The sequence below is a fragment of the Delphinus delphis genome, chromosome X, assembly GCF_949987515.2.
Source record: "Delphinus delphis chromosome X, mDelDel1.2, whole genome shotgun sequence".
Classification (NCBI taxonomy): Eukaryota; Metazoa; Chordata; class Mammalia; order Artiodactyla; family Delphinidae; genus Delphinus; species Delphinus delphis.
Window position 1 is genome coordinate 37473661 of NC_082704.1, and position 24280 is coordinate 37497940.

Below are 24280 nucleotides of genomic sequence, written 5' to 3' on the forward strand. Positions count from 1 at the left end.
TTGCTAGTTTTTAGAGGAAGGAGCAGTCTTGGGTCAACATGTTTTAAATGAGATGTGAGGGACAAACATAGCTTATAATATTGTAACTACTTCCCCCCCCCCACAGGAATGTGTCTATATTTATATAGCATAGCCTGTTAAATCTGTACCAATGGCTGCAACTACAGACCACAGAAGCTTCTTTAATAACACACATACACCAAGTCCAAAATGTTCTACTCTGTCATTCATGTGTAAATCAAGTATATTATTCATATACTTCATCGACTTCCTGAATGCGTGCTAAAAATGCCAAGGAAAAACTCGTTAATCGTGACATGGTGACTGCTCAGCCAGCTCTGAAATGTTGATGGAAAAGAAAAATGGTCAAAGGGCCTTTTTAAGAACCTTTGCAGGTTACACTCGCAAATTGGAATTCAGAGAACATGAATTTCCTCATTCAGGAAGGAAGGATTAAAATCAAACACCCTCCAGTGGTTGCATCTAAAAACTGCATAGTTGTCCCAAATGGCTTAGTTGTAAAAGGAGTCTTCCTGTGTACCACTGAGTACCCAGGATCCAAGTCCCTGCTCAGTCTAATTGTTGTACAATCTCAAAAACACTAAAATGATCTTCTACGGACTATAAAAATCTCTCTTCTCCCTAATAACATCATCTTGAGTATTTTTATTTTGAGTTCTTTAAATGCCAGGGTATATGAGGTGACAACCTTCTATTATCTCTTATGTAGCGTGTTATAGTCCTCAACTAAAATCTTGTAGTTTTGTGCTAGGAAATATGGCTTGTGTAAGCCTCATACCCCATGGTCAAGGAGGACATTCAGACCTGTCTGTGATACACCAAAACAACTAATCAATTTCAATCAATTTAGCCAGTCAACTAGCTGACTCAATGAGGTGTAAAATAGTCTACCACCTGTTTGGCTAAATTGACACAGCAGGTTGATTCAATTGGCCTGTCATCATCAAAATAGACTATCTGAGAGAACTAAGAGAACACAGTTTGGGGATGCATCTCTCTCACTCTCATGCTCTCTGGGTCTCACTCTCACCCATGCACAATAGCTGCTTCTTTATATAATAAGCAAGTGTCATCTACTGAGTCTCAGGTAAAGTGACTCGCCTGTATTCCATGTTGTCCCTATTTCCTTTTCTGATGTGCACAATGTTGAAGCATTGTTTTCCAGGTCAGAAGAAAGATAATCAAATTTGATGTGTTCGGACATGAAGGGTGACATTTTTAAGTCACTTGGGTTGATAAAGACTGTCTATTGTGGTGCCAACAATTTTGTAATGCAATAAGGCAGAAATTGAATCCATATTGAATCCTACTGAAGGTGACTTGACATAGAGTATAAATTCCACTTTGGTAATGATATTACTTTAATACAATTTAGTACACTATCACTCTAAAAATCGATGTTGCAGAATTTTGATAGTTAACAAGATGCTCTTGGCAAAAATGCAAAAAGTGCATAGGAATCTAAGGAATTAAACCAAAAAATAGTAAAGGGATATTTTTGATATTTCATTAATGATTGCTCAACCTCTTGTAGATATTCTTTCTAATATCTGAAAAAATAAAAGTAGTATACACATTAGGACTGAAACTATTCCTATTAACTACATTTTTTTTCTTTCAGCAGAAAGCTCCTTGTTTAGATTTCACATTCACTTTGTTAAAAAAATGCCTTTCAGATACTGTCATGCAAAAATTAACATTTTTACTTATTTCATTCTTATTATTTCCTCTTGTCTTAAACCAATACTATTAAAACAAAATCAACAAGCATCTATGAAGCATCTACTGAGTTTAGGTATTTTGGTAGATGATAACAGGTGTATGAAGATGAATGAGAGACAGTACTTGCCCTCATGGAGCTTATAGTTTTGCTGAGAAGATAAGACAAATAGCTGGAACACTACATTAAAAAAAGAAAATAATACAAAATATCACAGGAGTAAGGAGTACAAAATTTATAGTCAAACAAGTGATTATACACCACATACTCTAGGGCTAGAGAAATTATTATGGACTTTTCACAGAGGCAGTGTTATGGAGAGTATACATAGTATTTGTAAAGGTGTAGGAGGCTAACATGAACAAAAGTGTTGCACCAGACTGTAGCAGTGTTTAGCTAAGGGTTAATGGATATTATCCTATAAGAAATGGTGAAGAATTTAAGGTTGTTGAATAGGGGAGAGACATGATCAAGGAGGTATACATATTAGTGGGACTAGATGCGTAAGAGGAAAAATAGGGAAGGCAGAGAGTAATCAACATTCAGGAATGAGGTGATTAGGGCCTATACTAGAATAGTGGAAGTGGTAATGGAAAAGATGCAATGGGCACTGGATTTGGGAGAGAGATACAAAAGAATCAAAAATGACTCTGAGGTATCTGCATGTTCCTTGGGGCTCGATCAATGTAGAAGTGGTATTTAAAGTCATGAAAATAAAGGAAATTACAGAAAGAAGCGAGGAGAGGACCATGGGAAGAAATTTGGGGAAATATTACATTTGTAGAAAGTAATATACCAGAAAATATTGTCTGGTTTCTTTCTATACATGTGTAAGTGTGCATACTCATGTGCAAACCCAAACATATACAGAAATGTATGCACACTGAAAAAAGAGATGAACAAAAAAACTCAGTTGTTTCAATTTGTTTCCTGTCAGTTTACTGACCACAGTAGACTTCTGATAATCTGAATAAAAGTTATTGAGGAATAAATAGCGTGATCTAGAGAAGTGAGAACCGGAATCAAACAGATATAGGTTCTTATTCCATCTCTACCATTTGCCAGCTGACTGGTCTTGGACTTCTTTCAGGCCTTATTTCCTCATCTGTAAGATGAAGATAACAGTACCTGCTCTTTCTCCACATAGGGTTATTGTAAAGATGAAAAGAAATAATGTATGTGAAAATAATGTATGTGAAATAATGTATGTGAAAATATTCTATATACTGTGAAGTACTAAATATATAAGCTTTTAAATTTTGTTAGCCCATGTGTATAAATTACCATATTCTGATTTGTGGTCACAGCTTAATCTCCCCCTCTCAAGGATATTAATATAGACATGCAAATGAATTCTAGCACTTTTATGTTCCCTCAATGGCATTTCAAGCTCGAGGGCAGAGACCATATCTTTTCTGTATTTACCTCACACTTTACTGTGTACAGTACACTGAACAGAAACAGGAAAAAAGTATATATTTTTACTTGAACCTGAATTTATTCTGTAAGCTCATATATAGCTTTCAATATGTAGCATAATTTAAAAGTAGCACTCAAGCCTACATAGTCTAGAACTTCTTAAAAAGAATTTAAATACACAGTGAAGGTGCCATACGCCATGGCCTCACTTTCATTTTTAAGTGGATTTTCTTCTGCAAATCTGGAAATGAGTATTAAAGCATAAATTCAGAGTTATTAGTGACAATGATTGTAGGTATAAGTAGAAGCACAATGACAGAAGACCAGATTTGGAACTGAAATGCATTGAAAATCTGAAATGCAAAAAATCTGAAATGCAAAAAGTCTGAAATGCAAAAAATATCTGACTTATACACATTTTTTAATGATCATCATTTTCTCAGAACACTAAGGCAATATAATAAAGCATACCATTAAAGCACAATTTAAAAACCATACCTAAAATATAAATGAGAGTGCCTTTAAAAAAATTTGGATGCTAGAAAGTCAGAACACAGGTATTGGGGAAAAATTTGAATTTAATAAAATCTCCTGTAAGGAAACCTATCTAAATACTTGGCTCTGACATATGAAGTCTCCACATAACTTAAGTGAAGCCAAACTTTTAAAATACAAAAATTGAAAGTACTTACTTCCACTTGGAATTAGGTCCCTTTCTGGGATGAAGAGTTTATATCCATAGTGTTTTTCTAGCACATCTGGCAGTATTTCAAGAGCAAACTGCTCTTCTTCAGGGTTGTCACATTCCAAAGTATCTTGGTCCACTTTTGTGTAAGAGAGATAGGCATCATATTCCTTGTTGTCTTAGAAACAAAGAAAACAAAAGGGTTGTATGTATCATTAGGTTCTCTTTAAGTACTAAATGTCTATAATCATTAACAGGCTGGAATATGCACTATAATTAGTGACTGTCATTAATAACTGGAAAAAATAAGTTACATGCAATGCTATAAGAAGTCTAGTACATTTCAACATAACTTAGTTATAGTCGTAGGATATGAACTGGAACTGTTATGCAGTGGGCAACATATAGTCAGGACAGAATAAAAGAGAACTATTATTTGTGACTTTTGGTGTGAATGATCAGCTCAGTGTGTTTGAATGCAGGACTAAATAGACTCATGGATTTGAACTCTTTCTGTGCCAGTTGGCTTGGCTCTGTTACTCGGTCACAGACTATACCTTGTTTGCACAAATATGTGTAAGAGCTCCAAGAGGGGCTGGGCCCTAGAGTGTGGAAGATCGAAATAATCCAGCCTCACTCCTGGAGACACTACTTGTAGCACATGCCATACTTCCAGTTGGTTAGTGTCGTCATCCTTATATACAAAATGCAGTTCATTACCAAATATTAGAGACAGCAGCTGGGTTTTATACAAGTGCATTGCCTGTTATTCTTGTTCAATCCATGGCCAACTAATTTGACACAAGCTACCAAAAGAACCCTTTGTTTCAGAATATACATCCTTCCAATATTGCCAAATTAGGTTTTCCCTTCACACATTTAGTCAGAGGGTTAACTGTGCTTTGAGAATGTATTTTTTCTTCCTTTGCTATATTGGCTCAGAGCCAGTCTCCCCAAAGAGAAAATTCTCTCTCTCTCTCTCTCTCTCTCTCTCTCTCTCTCTATATATATATATATATATATATATATATATATATGCAGTTCTTTCTCAAAGTATTAGTCCCCGCTGGTTTTAGAAGGAACACATTGGAAAAGTTATATTGGTTTTCAAAATTCCCTTATTTATAGAAAAAAATTTAAAAGTTAATGTAATGAACCTAGACTCATATGGAACTATTAGTATTTTTTAAATCTAGTTACTTGCAAATAATAATTTTAAAAGACCAGCAAACATTTCAGGATTTGTTTCTAAAACACAGAAATATTTTCCATTAAAACAGACCTGATTAGAATATAGCTAGAACTTGACCAAAAGTTAATTTACAAGATGAAGCAGCCACTCACTTCCCTATACCACTAAAATGTGGTTCTACCTGCTGAAAGAGGAATATGTGATAGGCATATAAAGAGATATAAATACCCTATGGTAGGAGTACGCAGCACCCCCTGACTATCTAGTGATAACTGAGGCAGGATTATATTGTTCTAAGTCTAGTAAGATTCCAGGCTTCACTACCCCCACATGAACGGGACTCTGCTTATTTATATTAAGATGGTGCCTGAAGCCAGGAGGCTTCTCTTTAGCCTGTCCTCTATCTGGAAAAGACTGCTGTGAACCTTGGTTGGGTACTTGATTGCCTAGAAGCAGATGCACATGAAGGACTGCCCTGATAGTTGAGATCACTTGGCTTACAAATGGGGCACATTCTGCTGTTATGCATAAAACGCCACTTGGAAGTGAGAATGTTCATAAGCAATGCTAATGTAAGAACCTCCTGGTAATCCTAGCACCTCTGCCCCTGTTCCAATCAAGCTCAGGATGCACCTGCAGGCCCTTGACTTTCTCCAGCTATAATTACTCACCTGGGACTGAGAGCTGCCGATGATACACAGCTGGAAGAATAAAATAGGCCAAAGGACAAACAGATCCATTTCTATGAGCAGACTGTATTTCATTGTTCTTGATGGATGGTGTTGCTGCCTCAAACTTCATAATGTTAGACTAGACCCTAGTTTCCTCTGACTTTGATAACTCTATGTTACAAACCTCCTGAAATGCAACCACTTATTAATTCATTCAACAGTGATTTGTTGAGCATCTATTATGAGCTAGCCATCTGCAATGACTACCTGACTCTTTCACCCATCTGGCCAGAACTTCTAGACTCATGCCATATTGCTTGTCCTGACTATGACTATTTGCCCTCCAACCATGCCTAATCTCACATATCCCTGGTCCTATCCTTACTTGCTTCACCTATATTCTAATATAGGTGATGCTACAAAGACTTTTTTTCCAGAAAATATTGCTATATTTGCATATCCCAAGTCAAGTTATGAGAAAGAAAATGGATATCTTTGCTATGTGTTAACACCCAACACACCTGGATAACAAATTGTACATAACATTCTAGAAACACATCATTCTTTGGAAAATGGTTGCTTCTGTTTTCAGTCATGTCCCTTTAAGGTGAACTAAAGGTGAAGAGCTTATGGTAGCTGGCCAGAGCAGGAAGAGAGCTCTCAAGCCACCATGTCAGATGTCCCAGAAGGTCTAGGATGCCAGCTAGTGAGCAAGCAGTGATGCAGATGCAACAGTTTTAAAAGTGCACTTCAGCTCTATGTAGACAGCCAAGAAAACCTCATGAAGAGCCACAGCTGTTGCTCACAAAGAGGAGCAAGATGGATAGAGCAATATCAACAATATGATGCAAATAAAGGTTAACAGCAAGTCCTGAATATTGTTTTAAAACCGAATGGCAATTCAGCAACACCACTTTGCTAGGTGAGGCTAATGAGAATTCCTCTGTGTTAAATCATGCTGACTAAGTTCAACTGAGGAACCAGAAAACAGCACGATGGAGACAAAACATTACAAGGAAGAAGGCTCGCACAGTGGTCACCATAGGTATGCTGTTACCAATGAAGAGAGAAGTTATGACAAAGGGAACCAAACTCTCTGTGGAAGAAGTTTCCTGTTGTCACACTGTCCTTTCCATTTTAAAATCTCATTTTAATCCTGTTCACCATTAGGAAGCCATTCCTGTTTACAATGTAGTTCTTCTGGGGCTCTGCTAAACACAGTGCTAAATCCTTAGCTTCTAAAGTGCAAAGACTGTGTAACTTTGTTGATTATTGTGTCTCCAATGCCTACTATACTACCAGTGTGTGTGTGTGTGTGTGTGTGTGTGTGTGTAGGGTTAATCCAGGTGAAGAATATATGTAAGTATATACATCATTCATAGTGCTTGGCACACAGTAGACACTTAATAAGTATTTAATGACTGCATAATTCAAAGATCAAATAAATGAAGCAATCATTGATGAAATGAAATGAATTATATCAAAAATGTTTAAGAAGTCAGTTTGATAGATTTTATTTTATAAAAAATATGGCATTTTTATAAGAACTTTCAGGAAATGCTACCATAGATATGAATCCAAGAGAAAACATGAACAAAAAGTACATGGGTAAAACTATGGTGTGTCTATGAGATGTCAAAATATTTAAATAAAGAAATGAAAATTCAGTAGGCTATCCAGCTGACATTTGGCATCATGAAACTGGATATTTCTAGAAGGGCTTTAATATTCATTTATTCATCCTCACTACATATCTGCTGACTTTTTAGTATTCTATTCAGCTAGTACAGAGATTGTGTGTTTAAAGTCCAAGTTTCCATGTAGGAATATAAACTATTTTAATTTTCCTTCCTGCTGAAAATCCTTGAAGTTCCCCCCCAATTGAATTTTTCCCTAAGATAATTGGTTTGGAACCAATACACACAATTCTCTAACCAAAATGCTCTAGATTACTTGTCATCTTTGGCCACATGGACCACATTGGCGATATAGATGCAAAATGTCGTATGATATTAGCATGAATTTAATCTTACAAATATGTACTACAACTGATCAGTTAGTCTGGATTATTGGATATGGGTGATGAAAGTAATTATTTCAGATTAACTTCATAAACTATATCACCTCTTGCAGAAAGTATTAACAAATTGCTTGTAATCATGACCTAAAGCAAATGAATCAGAGCAGACTCCCTTTCATGTACTTTCATATAGACAATGCATCTTTAACATTCCCAGTTAGATACTTTAGCCATTTGTTGGCGCTTGGGAACCAGTGAAATTTTCCTCAATAGCATATTTCATCTCATTATTTTATGTGTGCAGGTTAAGAAGTCAGATCTTTCAATATTAATTATTGTATACAGAAACTGAAGGTAATTGACTACATTTTCATACATATTGTTGGAGCATGTAATTATCATCAGAACAGGCCCTAATTTCTCATATTGAAGATATATCTAAATAAGGGTCTTTGGTACTTTTAAATAGGCTGCTATAATCATTAGGTAAATACACTGCTTTGATAATGAGCATGCATATGTATTCACCAAACAGCATTTGTCGAATTTACTGTGGAAACATAAAAGTCAATTAAAACACACTCATATCATTGTTCATATAATAGTAACAATAAGACCAAAATCAAAGATTCTTCAAAAATTTTGATGTTACATTCACCACTCTGCCTTTCTCCTATCACTATATAAATAAAACAAAATCATAAACTGCTCTCCTTTGAGGATCTCAAAACAAACAAAAGCTCTAACTTTCATTATTCCAATAGAATGAAAACTAAAATTTAAATCTGGCTTTTTAAAGTAATGACTTACAATTGAACTTCTTTTTTATCTTGGCTTACCTAAGGCATTCCATACACATGTTTCCAAGGCTTATAGTAGTTTGTGGGTGAGGACTGTATGCATAAGGAGTGATATGTAATGATTTCTTATTGATATTGATTGGAAATATGATAATTTGTTCTCTTGAAAAATTAAATCATTTTTGAATGTTCAAAGAAACAAGGCTCAATACAACGTTTTGTTGATATTTCATATATAAGATTTTCAAGGGCCATAAATGGCAAACAGAAGAAAATTATAAGCCACATTCTGAATTTTTTTCCATTGAGGTCACCTTTGAGAATTGTGCTACAATCATACAAAATATATCAGTCCAGATGTACTATGAGCTTTAAAATGAGTATCTCCATAGCTTTTAATATGTTTTTTGAATAATTTGTTTTTTTCAATGCCAGGAAGAGCTAAATATGATCTGTGCCTAAATTTGAATTTTCTGGAAGAAAAAAATGAAATTGATTCTTAATTTCTTTCTTAATAAGGGAAAGGGCTTTGACAGCAATTGTTTGATCTCCTGACCAACTAATATCTCCTTGTTAAACTATTTTTTTGGAAATAAATTTCAAGAAATAAAATTATTTTAAATAACACCCATATATTCTTTACCCAGGTTCATCTATTAATATTTTCTCCCCTTTGCTGTCTTTCTTGATAGATTAATACCATTTTTTTCTGAACTATTTGAGGGTAAGTTGCATTAGTCATAGCCTTTTAACTCTAAATTTTTCATCATGTATCTCCTAAGAATAGGGATATTCTCTTACATAATCACAAATTCATGCCTTTTAATTGAATTTGAACAATAAGAGATAGCTTACCATCTGCAGTTTCATCACCTCCAAAATGCTGTCGGTAGAAGAGCATCAATTCAATATTGTAGCACTTGTAGATGACCACGAGCAGTACAAGGAGGAGAAAGATTGCTCCCAGGCCTCCTGCAAGTTCAATTTTGTAGATTAAATCTGGAACAAATAAAATAAACAGGAAAAGGTAATTAAATCAGCAACACTGAGGAACTTCCCATATTTCTAGTCTCTAAGATGTACAACCCATTCTGTTTTTCTTTACAGAAGATTCTTGCTTAATGCAGTAAGTAGATGCATTCTTGATACATTTGTGTAAATCAATTTCTTGTTAAATTAACTCTTTTCTAAATATTTGAAAATTTTTACTGTTGAAAGTGATGTCTATCTGAAAAAGAATAGTCTCTCCCACTTTGTTTTGAACACATCTAGACCTCACATGTATACTTTTGCTTTAAGTGTACTTCAGGAAACTATTAGAGCTGCCTTTTACTGGGTTCAGGTCCAATATTTTGTTGTTTCTGTTAAATTATCTTTTGGCTTAGCAAGATTACAATCTAATACTTCTTAGGCCACAGGCCCTATTCTTCTACAGGAGAACAGCATCATAAAATTATTCTCAGAATCAAATAAAATCCGATGAGCCTACAGGATTTAACTGTTTCATTTAACCACAGTAGAACATAATCCAATAGAAGGTAGGCAGGGAAATTAGCTTATCCATTTCCCCTACTTATCTGAATAAATGACTATAATTTGTATGTGATATAATATGCCCAATGGGGCTAAAAGAGAATGAGAAATCTAGGCTAATCACTTGGCCTATTCAGCCAACACCAGGCTACCTGATAGCAGCCTTAGGCTTTTCCAGTGGGGCACCGCTAGAACTCTGAGAGTTGGAACAATTAAATCAACACATAATGGAAGGAGACATAGTATATCCTAGGCCCAGGAAATAGTGACTTACATGTAGCTTAATTAGTGATATTAACAAAATCTAGGGTGTATCATCAAAAGAGGGGATAGCATCATGGAATTTAGAGAAAGGGGAAGTCAGAGAAGAATTTAGAATATGAATTCAGCAATGTCCAGAGGAGAAATGCTGAATCTGGAAGACACTAGACCAGAGATATTTTCCACTGTGTGACAGGGAAATTCACTGGTCTCAACATAATACAGATAAAACTATCTTAAAAATTAGCTAAGCTCCCCTTAATCTAATTCCACAATTACCAAGTGATTCTTTTATTATTAATTCAGCTTACCATGTAACTACAAACTGAAAAAGGGAGTGGCATTTTAGTTTGTACATCAGTTGCTTATGAGTTTGCTTGGCAGCAATCAGCCTCCCTGGATGGATCAATTCTGGGGTACTGCCAAAATCAAATTGATGACAATGACAGACTGCCATTCTTGAAGGTCTCTTGACAGTAAAATCATGAGCCTTTCCCTGGGATTGTCCCTTGTCTCTATATAGGCTTATTGCTCAAGATGAATTAGGCTCAGTATAACAATAAGATTAAGAAAAAAGATGAACATATATAATATATACTACAAGTAATGTATATTATAGATAAAATTTTCTACCAGTCTACTATCTATTCTCTAAGTAATCCTTTAGGGCAAGAATTGTTGGTCCAAATTCATCACTGAAGAATCTAAGACTCAGTAGTTTAATTCACTTACCCAAGGTCATACACCTAAGAAGTGGCCAAGATGGGACTTGAGTCCAGCTATTCTAACTTCATATTTAAGGTTCTTTTTATTACACCACAGTTTTGTAAGCTCCTCTGGAAAGTGACGATGAAATTCCTTCTCCCTCTTCCTCCATAGAACTGTTGGTAATGCTTTTCAAGAACATGTGACCTGCGGTGAATTTTGGATTCTTCTGCCCTTTCAATTCCAAGGAAAGAAGCTAAACTACAATTGCCAGGCAGAATGATAGGATCGAGCAGATCTCAGACAGTTTATTGGAGGGTATTGAAGAATTCTGCAGCTATATCAAGAAGGAACGAGGGGCTCCTTGGAGTCCAGCATATGAAAAGTTTTAGGTTTTGTAGGGAGATAGAGAGTTTGGTATTTTAAAGGAGGTGGAGTAATAGAGAAGATGGTAGTGGCCAGAGACAGCATGGCCAATGAGGAGAGTCGCTGAGTAGAAATGTAAGAAATATAAATGTATTCTTTTTCAGTAAGGAGAGAGGGAGAAGGATAGAAAAAAGAAGGGAGTGAAGCTGTTGTGAGAGACAAAATATATTAATAAGGAGCATTATGAGGGGCCACATAATGAGTAGGGATAGGAAATTGGAATCTATCTCTGTCATGCCTACTGCAAGAGGTGGTCATTTGGAAAATTAAGCCACAAAATTTCAGGTAAAAATAATCCTACCTCATATTAGCTCTGCCTCCTGCCCTCCCTATAGAAAATGACTCCCCAGGAACCACTGCCTGTCTCTATGTGGTTGGTAAGGCAGGCTTGCTTATGAGACCTCTGTGGGGCTGCAGTATCACAACCTTTGCTTGTTTTCTTACTGTTTTATCAATTATGCATTCTTTTTTTATTCAAAAAAAATATCAAGTGTCTTTATATTTTTTAACATCTTTATTGGAGTATAATTGCTTTACAATGGTGTGTTAGTTTCTGCTTTATAACAAAGTGAGTCAGCTATACATATACATATACCCCCATATCTCCTCCCTCTTGTGTCTCCCTCCTACTCTCCCTATCCCACCCCTCTAGGTCGTCACAAAGCACCGACCTGATCTCCCTGTGCTATGCGGCTCCTTCCCACTAGCTTTCGGTTTTACATTTCGTAGTGTATATAAGTCCATGCCACTCTCTCACTTCGTCCCAGCTTACCCTTCCCCCTCCTGCTGTCCTCAAGTCCATTCTCTATGTCTGTGTCTTTATTCCTGTCCTGCCCCTAGGTTCTTCAGAACCATTTTTTTTAAAAATTCCATATATATATATTAGCATACGGTATTTGTTTTTCTAGCCAGTGTGAAATTGACAGGGCAATATGATTTTTTTTTGTTTACTCTGAAAACTGAATTCTCTTTGATCTTAGGTCATTGATTGACTTGATTCAACATGTTTTTCCTGTTGTAAAATGTTCATTTAATGTTGTAATTTTGTTAACTCTCTGTCTCTGTCTCTCTCCCTCTGTCTCACTCTCTGGTCAGAACAGTTTTCAACTGTTTTCAAAGTCACTGAATGGGATTTTTTTCCAGCAATTTCTATGTTATTTACAGAGTAGAGTTGCTATTAGGTAGATGGAAAGCTTCAGCAGCAGGAACAATTTGTGCTCCCAAGTAGCAGACACCTTTTTCAGCAGTAAATATATGGAAGAAAACTGTGGTGTGAAAAGTACCTTTGTGGTTTCGGGGTCCATTTTATAAAAATATCTTTGAAAGATATTACCTAGTGATGGCTGTTTACATTGAAAACTGTGGACCGAGTCCCTGAGACTCAACCAGTATTCTTTGATTCAGCACAGGCAGTCACATTAAAAGGGAAACATGTATCCTATAATCAGAGGGCAGAATTGCCATCACCCAGTTGACACCTAGCTTTTCTTTTGTCTTCTGTTTTCAACTGCCATTTTCCATCTCAGCAGGATCTATACTTCTAGGGACATTTCCTGACTGAGAAGGTGGAAGTCATTTTATTTGGACTGTGTCGTGTATACGCTTCACAAGGATAGAGATAGCCAGAAGAGCAAGTATTTATGGGATTGTAACTTTTTCCAGGCACCCAAAGTACAAGTGTAGTTCTTTTTAACCTTCTTAGTTTGAACCCAGCTAGTTCTTCACTTTGAACATGAAGATCAGACAGCATAGAATGGGACAAATAATAGCTGAAGTCAAGGAACTGGAGAGCAGGAAGACTGGAACTGTTCTGAGCTTGCTCATAAGTTGGGAAGCAGGTTAGGAGATCCCACCTGAGGGTCTCCTATACAGGTTGGGGGTTCAGGGTGGGGCAGTAGCACTAGGAATGAAGAGAAAGAGAGAGTCATTGATATGTCTCTGTTTGTGGGAAAGGGAGTATATACAGAGAAGGCATAATTATCAGAATTTTCCTAGCATTAAGTTCAGAGTCTTGGTTCACCAAAAAAAAAAAAAAAAAAAAGAATTTCTTACTAAAATGTTAGCTGTACTTGTTGGCAAATAGTTCATTGGAGAGTGAGGGCATAGCAGGTTAGTAAATGAAGGTAGAAGTTGCATAGGTAAGAGACATCTTGCTTTGAGAATGCCTGACCCTGTTAATTGCATATATTAGACATGAGTTTTCATTTTACGAAAGGCCTTTTCACTTTGTGAAAGGATTCATGAAATGTTTCTTCTCTATAATGATCACTTATGGCATTTTTGATATTTGACTTATAGATCATCGGGAAGTTATTGTTCCATAAAACGAGCCATACTCATATTCCAGGTGGAAATCCTGTGGCTACTGATGCCAGGCTATGTTGTGATAAAGCCTGAAAGGTTCAACTCCAAAGGAAATAACTGAAATTTTGCAATACAAGCCAGAGCTCAGTCTGATTTAATATGCTGGATCAGGACCATAGGGCTTATTGTTCTTTTCTTGACCTCTACCATATTGTCGATAGCTCCTAAAAAAATGGAGTAAGGGAAGATGAACTGCATCCTTTTGCAAAGCGCAGTGAAAAAATTTAAATGCTACCTAAAACAGGGAGTACAAACTGGTATACAATGGGCCAGAAAAAAGGTTTTTGTTGGTCTATATGTTTCCCAAAAAGTAGATACTAATATTTTAAAATAAAAATATTGCATATCCAGACTTTCAACTTCACTTGAAAACCTTGAAGCTCTCATATCCTTAGGTTCACATTTCAGCAAGCATGGCAATAATCTAGAAAAGAATAGTGACTGCCCTTTAAAGAAAGGCATGTTTCCTCTAGCCTGTGTTTAATATCCAGCCCTCTTTTTCTTTTAATTTCAATATCTACCTGGCTATTAATGTCTTTGAGTTTTTATCCCCCAATCTGGAAATTGAATGTTTTGAAAAGAGAAATGCATTCAGATAACCCAGAATAGACACTAGTCAAGGCCAGATCTCAGGGAAAGCCTCTCTTTACCAATCCCCGTTACCCATCCTCTATCCTATTGCACCTGTCCTCTAGGAGGACCATTTTTGCCCAACAAATGTTTTTGAGCACTTACTATATTCTATGTGCTAGGGATACAGCAGTAAATAAGGCAGGAAAACGTCCCTGTTCTTATGAAGTTTACATCCTAGTGTGTGTGTGGGGGGGGTGGGGGGAGTGGGGGGGAGACAAGAAGAAAACAAGTATGTAATATGATATCAGATAGTAGTAAATACAATAAACAGAAATAGAGCCAAGTGAGAGGGAAAAGAAGGTGATGGGTAGTCCATCGATGGATGAATGGATCCAGAAAACATGGCATATATACACAATGGAATATTATTCAGCCTTAAAAGAGGAGATTCTGTCATTTGCTACAACATGGATGAACCTATAGGGCATTATGCTAAGTGAAATAAGCCAGAGCGAGAAAGATAAATATTATAGTGCATGGTATCACTTATATGTGGAATCTCAGAAAAAAAGCTGAAGTCACAGAAACAGAGAGGAGAAAAGTGGTTGTCAGGGGATGGACGGTGGGAAAGGAAATAGGGGGAGGTTAGTAAAAGGGTACAAACTTTCAGGCAGATGAATCTGGTCTGAGGATCTAATGTATAACATGGTGACAGTAGTGGATAACACTGTACTGTATAAACTGAAATTTGCTGAGAAGGTACAACCTAAATGTTCTTACACACACAGAAATAAAATGTAGATGTGTGAGGTGATTGATGTGTTAATTAACTCAATGTGGGGAGTCATTTCACAATGTACACATATATCAAATCATCACGTTGTACACTTAATATATCTATATATCATACAATTTTATTTGTCAGTTTTACCTCAATAAAGCTAAAAATTTTTTTAAAAGAAAATGATTGGGTAGTACTATTTTATAAAAAGTGGCCAGGGAAAGGCCTATTGAGTAGGTAATATTTAAGCAGGCACCTGTATGAAAAGAGGGAATGAGTCATGGGAACAGCTGGGGGAAACAGCAGTGTTTCAGGCAGAGGAAATAGCAAGTGCAAAGATCATGAGCCAGGACTGTGCTCGGTGAGCGTGAGAAATAGAAAGGAGGCTAGTGTGTGCAAGGTTTGAGGCAGATTGTGGTAGAAAATGAGATCAGAAATGTCTTGAAGGCCATGGCAAAGATTTGGGGTTTCATTCTAAGTGTAACAGTGAGGGTCCTGTAATTGGATGGTTCTAATTAGGGAAATAATATGATCTGACCTAGATATTAAAAGGATCACTCCAGATGCTGTGATGAGAATAGACTGTGAGGGGACAAGGGGGAAGCAGGGAGACCGTTCACGGGGCTATTGCAGTGATCCAGGCAATTGATGCTGGTGGCTTAGACTCAGATGATAACAGTGAAGATGGGGAAAGTGCTCAGAGTACATATGTTTTAAAAGTAGAGCCATGGAATTTGCTGGTAGACTAGATATAGCGTATGAGCAGAGAAAAGAAGAAGTCAATGATGACTCCAAGGATTTTGGGCCTGAGCAACTGGAAGGATGGTGATGGAGATGAAGAAGGCAACTGGAGGATCAAGTTTATAGGGAGGAGAAATCAGGAATCCTGTGTGGGACAAGTGAAGCTTGATATGCCTGCTAGATATGTCTACTAGTGGAGTTTTTGAATAGTTGCTGAATAGGCAGTTAGGAATACAACTCTGGAGTTTAGGCGAGAAGTCCAAGCTAGAGATATAAATTTGGGAGATGTCAGCATATAAATCGTAAGCAAAACTGAGGTGGAGATGGAATTGAAATCATCTAGGGAGTGAGTGAGAAAAGGGGACCTGAACCCTGGGGAACTCTAATATTTAACGATTAGGAAGATGAAAATTAATATTTGCAGTTATTCATGATTTAGACACATTTCCTTGCAGAAGCCATGGGAGGCAGCAATTTTGCAGCGTACCTTGGTTTCTAGTGTCAGATTATTAGAAATTTGAAGGGCTGCTAGTGGTTGCTTTACTTATTAAAGGGAAATGGATTTATTTTAAAACTCAAGGCTATTTCTGTCTCTACTGACTGACTATATGGTAAGACCCCCATTATTTTTCCTCAGAGCAGGCTTTTAATTGTAACACCATACACATTTTGTGCAATTTTTTGTTTCATGTTTGAGCTTTGTCTTTCTTTGCACCCTCACTGCCCTGAAGACTATAAGTCCCCCACAGACTTGGGGATGACTATTCCCTAGTACCTAACACGATGCTTGCTATACATGATCCTCAATAATAAAAGAGAACATTATTCATTTATTAACCAGAATGAGTTCTAAGTGCCTATTAGTGGCCAGACACTGCCCAAGTTGCTGAGGATACAGAGGTGCAGCAGAGTCTGGCTTGGAGGATCTCTAAGCCTAAAATAAGACTGAGATGGACAGGAACAAAGCAATCCTTGCAAGAAGGTATCTGGACATAATCAATGTCTGCCCTTCAAGTAGGTGGACAAGTGGTTGCTTAGTGGATACAAGTTATCCAAATTCCATTTAATAACAAATCTTGTTTGAGCATGGTATATTTCACACCATATCATTATTATTTGAACCTTAAAGTGACTCTACAAGGTAGGTATTTTTACCCCTATTTTATAGATGAGGAAACTAAAGTTTAGGATGTCTAATCAGACAAGTTAGTCCTACTGAAGTAGGTAGCCAAGGCAGTGGCTGAACCAGGATCTCCTGAAGCAGGGTCTCCTAGTTTCACTTTCTATATTAGACTCCTCTATACTTAAATACTCCATTATTTTAAGATGAAATCAAGTCCAACAGAGTAAGAAATGGTGCTAGAGAGATAAAAGCATTATTCTCAGAATAATGACATTTCCCTGCTTCTCCTAGAACTGCTGGTCAAGGTTATATATTAGGGCTGGTTGGAAAATAGAAATTCCATCTTGGCTACAAGGTACAACTAGTGACCTTGCTGATTGAATCTGTTCTAGCTCTATAGCCTAGACAAAAAGAACACTGATTGAGAACATTTGTTGTGTTACATTTACAAAACCTTTGCCAGATGCACACATACAGAAAGTATTTAGCCTTTTGCAGTAATCAGGAGTTATTTCATGGTAAGAGCCAATCTCAGAAGTTGCTCCAGCAGCTGGGATTGTTGTTCCTATGTCTGTTTTTATCTCTTTTATTTGTAAATTTATAGTTTCTTTTCTTTGCTCATTATATACAATTTCCACCCCATATGGAATCAACTCTAGAGAGGGATCTACATAAATGCCAAAGTATTTAAAAATATATGCACCTGCTGAAGGCCTTCAACACCAGGTCATATCATGAAATATTGTTCATGATCTTTATTATAATAATTGTAAAAATTATATGATACTATCTATTATTTTTATTTATATTTTAGTCAGGGAATAAAGAAGTGATTTTGTTTCTCATCCAATAGTAAAACCCTTATTATTTAATTTAAGCAATATAGGATGAAGTGAAATATAGAGAAAATGTTTAATATCAATGCCTATCAAATTTTATGTAACACTTATAACCAAGGTATATTTCACCTCACTGGATTTAACAAATAACAACATTTCATTTAATTTATCCACTTCCTAATGGTATGGAAGATCATAGGAATTTTATGCTAATATCCACAGCAAGAGAGAGATATTTCCTTAAAAAGACAAAATGTTTAATAGACATTTATACTAAATGATAAAATCAGGCCAGGAAACATACCTAACTTCAATAGTTACTTGATAGGTAAACAAACTATAGTAACAGTTATTTAAAAAAATACCCTTTTTACGCAGCAGAACACTTGCATGTTTTCGTCCATTTCGGTTTTCCACATGGCAGGTATAATTTGCCAGGTCAGCCTCCACCACTGAATCAAAGATGAGTGCCAACTCAACTTCTTTTTCTCCAAGATGCTCTTTGAGGAGCCTGAAATAAAGGAAAGTATTCTTGGCTGAATTGGTTTGATTTGGGGAGAGCCCAGCCATGCAAGGACTAAAGATGGTTACGTAGCTTACTAAGGTCTCCAGTGGGCTGGAGAGTCCTGACGGGGTGTATGTGCAGAAACTTGGAAAAGAAAACACAAAAAGTGACTCTTAATGCAAAGATCAGATGGAAAATGAAAAAAGTGAGGAATTCACTCAGCAAAAAGAAATATTATCATGCCATTAGGCTTTGATAAATGAAGCCAATATGATTTGTGTGGCAAAGAGGAGGAGACGTTGGACTCCATATTCTAAGCTGAGCTTATGAAAACAAATTGGATTTTTGCAACACGGCATGAAGGGAAAAATGTCTGTAGAAATGTAGAGTTTATGTCAGAGGCTAGAGTTTTGACAACAGGGGGCAAGATGGTAAAGAAATGGGCCTTGAAAATGACTGCCTTATGAGAATTAAACTAAGGGTGTTTAGTGGCCTTTTATCCCCAAATATCAGTGAGAAGCCTGTTCTCTACTTTCTCCTGCCTTCTGTCCAATGCAGGTATATACCCCTAATCCTCCAATGACCTACCATGGCCCTGCTTTCTCCCGACATTGCTCGCCATTTGTCTTTCTCCTTCCCTCCACACCCTCCCATGCCCCTAGGAGGAACTGCCCTATGTGACATTTTCTCATAGTGCTGCCTTTTGCTTTCTCAAGTGAAGTTGCAAAGGTTCTTGAATGGCCAGTAACAGTTGTTCTTCACAGAGGAGCTGAGTTGCCAGGAACCTTTCCTGAGGAGCGTGCCTCTTGTTTCTCTGGAGAGTTATATTCTTGTCAATGGCCAGCTGCCTCCTGGGTGAGGTGAAAGTAGGTACACTGCCTACTATTACTTTCTAACTCCTGGTTTTGACCAAAGAAAGAGAAAATTGTGAGTCTAAATAGTGGAAAGCCTGCTGTTAAGTTCTGGGGTGAGGTTGTTAAATACATGAATTTGCAAGATGGAACATTTGGGGCATTTAAAGTAATTCTCATCTCCTTTTTGACACCTGGTTAGGAAGGCAGAGAAGAACATTCAGATTTACTGGCATTTAGCATAAAGTTGGAAAAGACAACTGTACTCAGAGAAAACTGGGTTATAAATATGGGCCTCCCACTTACAAGCTCAAGCTGTATTCTTACAAAGTAATTAACTCAATGGCACCTTAATATAACTCATCTTTAAGTTGGGAAAAATACCTGCCATACTTAACTTTGTTGTGGGGGTAAAATGGGTAAAATGATTTCAAGATTAAATGGCATATGCAAATGCAAATGAATGTTATTAAACACCAACATTTCATTATCCAAAGGTGAACTTTATAAATTTTGGCTCCTCGAAACATATTTGTATTTATACTTATTGATATTTCAATTTGGTTTGGATTAATCTCTTCTGGCTCCCCTTTAAGAGAAGGAAAGACTTAAAGTTGGGTTGGTGAGAGGGAGTTCTTAGAATCTGAGAATCTCCCATACTGAAATCCTAAACCCAGATTATATTCCAAATAGAGATGCTTTTAAAATTAACCCTATTTCTGTTACCTTCCAATAATATACATATCAGAGAGTTGACAATACTGGCGTTGGTAACTTGAGTAAGTCTCTTTAGTATAAGAATTTTCTTAACCATATTTCACTGGTAGTCTATTCATTTTTTTCTTCCTGGCTAAACTTGCAGTTTTCCTCTCTTTCTCCTCTCCCAACACATACCTAAACAAGGAAAAATGGGAATTTACTGTCCTAATGGTTTATATTGAATTTTACTCTATTTTCCCCCTGCTATGTGTATATCACACTATACTCAATTCTTTTAGTTCTGTGTGACCTGCTATGGGATAACCCCCTTTAGGCCAGAAGCTGCTTAAGCACCACAAATTAAGTTTGATTTAAAGCTTCACATGTAGGGCAGCCACAGCCTTTGCCAGGCATAAGGCAGAAAGCTGATCCTGTCCCTCCAGACAAAGCCTTTCCCTCTTCATTTCTAATGCAGTTTCCAAAAACAGCTCTTCACAGGCTGCAGAAAGAATCTAGAGAGAGGATTTGAAAAATGATCCTTCATCTATTAATATATATGAGGTGTCTTAATTATCAGCTCTTGAAAATCTAGAGTAGACCTGCTTTTTTGTAATTAAAGAGAAAATTGGTGTTTATGTCTATAAATCATTCTGCAGAGCAGTCACAATTTCCTAGCAAATATTGATATGTAACAATCTATCAATTATTCTTTGTCATTCCCCTGAGTGCCTAGCTCTGGGATAGGTATTTGGTGTAAGAGCAGTATAAGCACTAAAAGACCAGGTGCCTGCTCCCAGTAAGCATTAAAATTTAAACAAGGAGACAAAATCTACACAGCTGAAAAAATTATAGGCGGAATGAAGTAAAACAGGATGGTACAGTCATTCTTACAATGGAATTTCAAAAAAGGGAGAGATTATTATTTACTAAATTAGCTGGAGAAGGCTTGAGAAGACTCTGCCTAAACAAAAGGAAGAAGGAAGTGTTTTCTAGGAGGGAAGATAGGAACAGGTTTTTGCAAAATGTTTGAAAGAGAGACACTGAAGGGACTGGTTTTGGAATGGAGGATACAAATAAGGGGGTCTTGGGATATACTTCAAATAACTTCAGAAGTATCTCATTCCAAGGATTAATATTGAAGGCAAGTTATAGGCAACAGTGAACACTGGCAAAATAAAAAATACTAAATTCAGGTGACAGAAATCACTAGTTTCAAAAGTTTTATTGTTAAGACCTATTATTAAGAAGTAATACTAGAAAATGTTTAGAAGTTGTCACTCTCATCCTTACAAGAGAAAAAGCAAACAAAATAAAAGTCAACAACTTTTCGTAGATCCATCAGAGAATTGAGGTCACAGGGCAAACTCCTGCCCCCTAAATTTGAGATAGCTAGACAATTACTGAGAATCACAGTGTACTGGGAGCAGAAACCCAGGAGCAGGAATCAGCATGAATAAAAACACTTAAAATGTAATTGATGAGTCACTGTAGGCCCAATATGGACTAGATTGAGAGTTAAAAAAAAAAAAAAAAAACTCCATGGGATCTAATCTTAGGGGTGCCCTGTACTTTCATGAGTTTTGCTTCCAAGAGCCTGTCCAGAGTTTCAGGGTAAAGATCAGAGAATCCTTTATGCTTTTGGCACAGGAAGGGGAAAAGCAACTATCTTGAAATGAGCCCAGAGCACTCTTTCTTCTTAACAAAGGCACGCCCTCAAGTGAAACTCTTTAGCAGAACCTAAATTACTTGGGTTTTACCGAAACTGGGGGAAGAGAAATATCCAACTCCAGCCTCCTCAAGCCTTCCTGTCTCATCTAAGAAAAGGAGGAAAGCTGAGGAATACTTGTAAAGGTCACAGCCTGAAGGTACAGGTTCATTGAAAGACTAAGACTTTACCATAGGATTATAGAATACTTACCACCACACACCAATCAAGCTCCTGTATGATTACAAAGGTTTTCAGCTGAAAAACCTGCAAAGCTCAGACCTTATTTAAGAAGCAGTCTCTAGGAAAACTGAAAGAAACAGTGGAGACATAAACAAGTACATTATAGGAAATTTTAGCCTCTTACACCTACGACTACAGAAAACAGTAAACACAGCCTAACTCCTAGCCACATAAACATAAAATCTCACAATAAAGGCCTATTTACTTCAGTTCCTTTTATCTGATACATCACATCTGGCTTTCAATCAAAAAATGATAAGGCATGTTAAAAAGAAAGTCTGAAAAGACAATGCAAGTGTCAGAACCATATTCAGGTATGGCAGAGAATTATCAGAATGGGAATATAAAATAACCATTATTAATATGTTAAAGGCTCAAATGGAAAAAGTGAACAACATAAATCAATAGCTTGGTAGCATAACCAGAGAGATGGAAATTCTAAGAAAGGCTCAGAAGGAAATGCTAGAAATAAAAACACTGTAATAGAAATAAAGAGTGGCTTTCATGGGCCATTAACAGACTGGACGTGGCCAAAGAATCAGTGATCCTGAAGACAATCAACAGAAATTTCCTAAATTGAAACACAAAGAGAAAAGAGCATGGCAAAAAAAGGGACAAAACATTGAACACCTGAGGTATAACTACAAAAGACATAACATACATGTAATCTAAATACCAAAAGAGAAAGGAACAATAGAAATATTTGAAGTAGTAATAACTGAGAATTTTCCAAAGATACCAGACCACAGATGCAGAAGTTCAGAGAATACCAAGCAGAGTGAAAATTAGAAAAGTTACACCTTGATGCATCATATTCTAACTGTATAAAGTGAAAAAATGAGAGAAAATCTTAAAAGAATTCAGAGGAAAAAGCTTAGCTATAGAGGAATAAGAATAAGAAATACATCAGACTTCTCTTTAGAAACTATGTAAGCAAGAAGAGAGTGGGGTGAAATATTGAAAGTGTTGAAAGAAAATTACTACCAACCTAGAATACTGTATCCATTTATCCTTCAAATGTGAAGGAAAAATAAAGACTTTTTCAGACAAATAAAAACTGAGGAAATTTGTTGTCAGTATACCTGTCTTGCAAGAAATGTTAAAAGAACCTCTTAAGAGAAAATGAAAATGATATAGGTCAGAAATTTGGATCTACATAATGAAAGGAAGAGTGTTAGAGAAGGAATAAATAAAGAAAAAATATTTTATTTTTCCTATTCATAATTGATCTAACTGGTAACAGTTTGTTTAAAATAATAATAGCAATAAAAGCAGTTATAAGAAGTTCTGAGGATCTAATATACAGCATGGTGACTATAGTTAGTAACATGTATTTTATACGTGAACGTTGCTGAGATTAGATCTTAAGCATTCTCACCACATTAATAAAAGAGTTAACTATGTTAACTATGTGAGCTTAACTAATATAATGGTATATGTCAATTATACCTCAATAAAATAAAATGAGAGTGAAAATGTAACCTGCAGAATGGGAGAAAATATTTGCAAACCATATATCTGATAATGGGTTAATATCCGTTGGCAAGAATGTGGAGAAAAGGGAACACTGTATACTAATCGTGGGAATGCAATTTGGTGCAGCCATTGTGGAAAAGAGTACAGAGATTCCTCCAAAAACTAAAAATGGAACTACCATATGATCCAGCAATCCCGCTTCTGGGTATATATCAAAGGAAATGAAATCAAGATCTCAGAAAGATATTTGTACTCTCACGCTCAATTTAGCATTATTCATAATAGGCAAGATGTGGAAACAACTTGTGTCCATCAGTAGATGAATGGAAAAAGAATATATGGTTTATGTGTACAATGAAATATTATTCAGTCTCAAAAAAGAAAAGAAAAGAAAATCTTGCAATTTATGACAACGTAGGGGAACCTGGAGAATATTAAGTCAAATAAGTCAGAGAATGAAAAATACTGAAAAATACTGTATAATATTACTTATATATGAACTCTAGACAAGCCAAACTAATAGTGACAGAATGGTGGTTACCAGGAGCTGGAGGGTGGAAGAAATAGGGAGATGCTGGTTGGTAGATGAAATGGGGAATTGCTGGTCAAAGAGTACAAACTTTCAGTTGTAAGATAATAAGTTCTGGAAACCTAATGTACAGCATGGTGACTATAGTTAACAAAACTGTACTGTATCCTTGAAATTTGAGAGGAGAGTAAATCTCAAGTGTTTTCACCATACACACACAAAAATGATAACTGTGTGGTGATGGATATGTTAATTAGTTTATTGTGGTAATCATTTCACAATGTATACATATACCAAAACATCACATTGTATACATTAAATATATACAATTTTTATTTGTCAATCATACTTCAATAAAGATGGAATTTTTTAAAAATCAAAAATGAAATAGAGCAAAG

General features: G+C 36.3%; 1 protein-coding gene across 1 annotated transcript in view; it reads right to left on the reverse strand.

The window, feature by feature from the left end:
- IL1RAPL2 (interleukin 1 receptor accessory protein like 2) overlaps nt 1-24280 on the reverse strand; it is a 689119-nt gene that overhangs the window by 8687 nt on the left and 656152 nt on the right. The window contains exons 7-9 of the mRNA XM_060002166.1: nt 18240-18385; nt 9384-9527; nt 3853-4023 (exon numbers count right to left, since the gene is read on the reverse strand). Coding sequence (XP_059858149.1) covers nt 3853-4023; nt 9384-9527; nt 18240-18385 — 461 coding nt within the window. The remainder of the gene's footprint in view (nt 1-3852; nt 4024-9383; nt 9528-18239; nt 18386-24280) is intronic.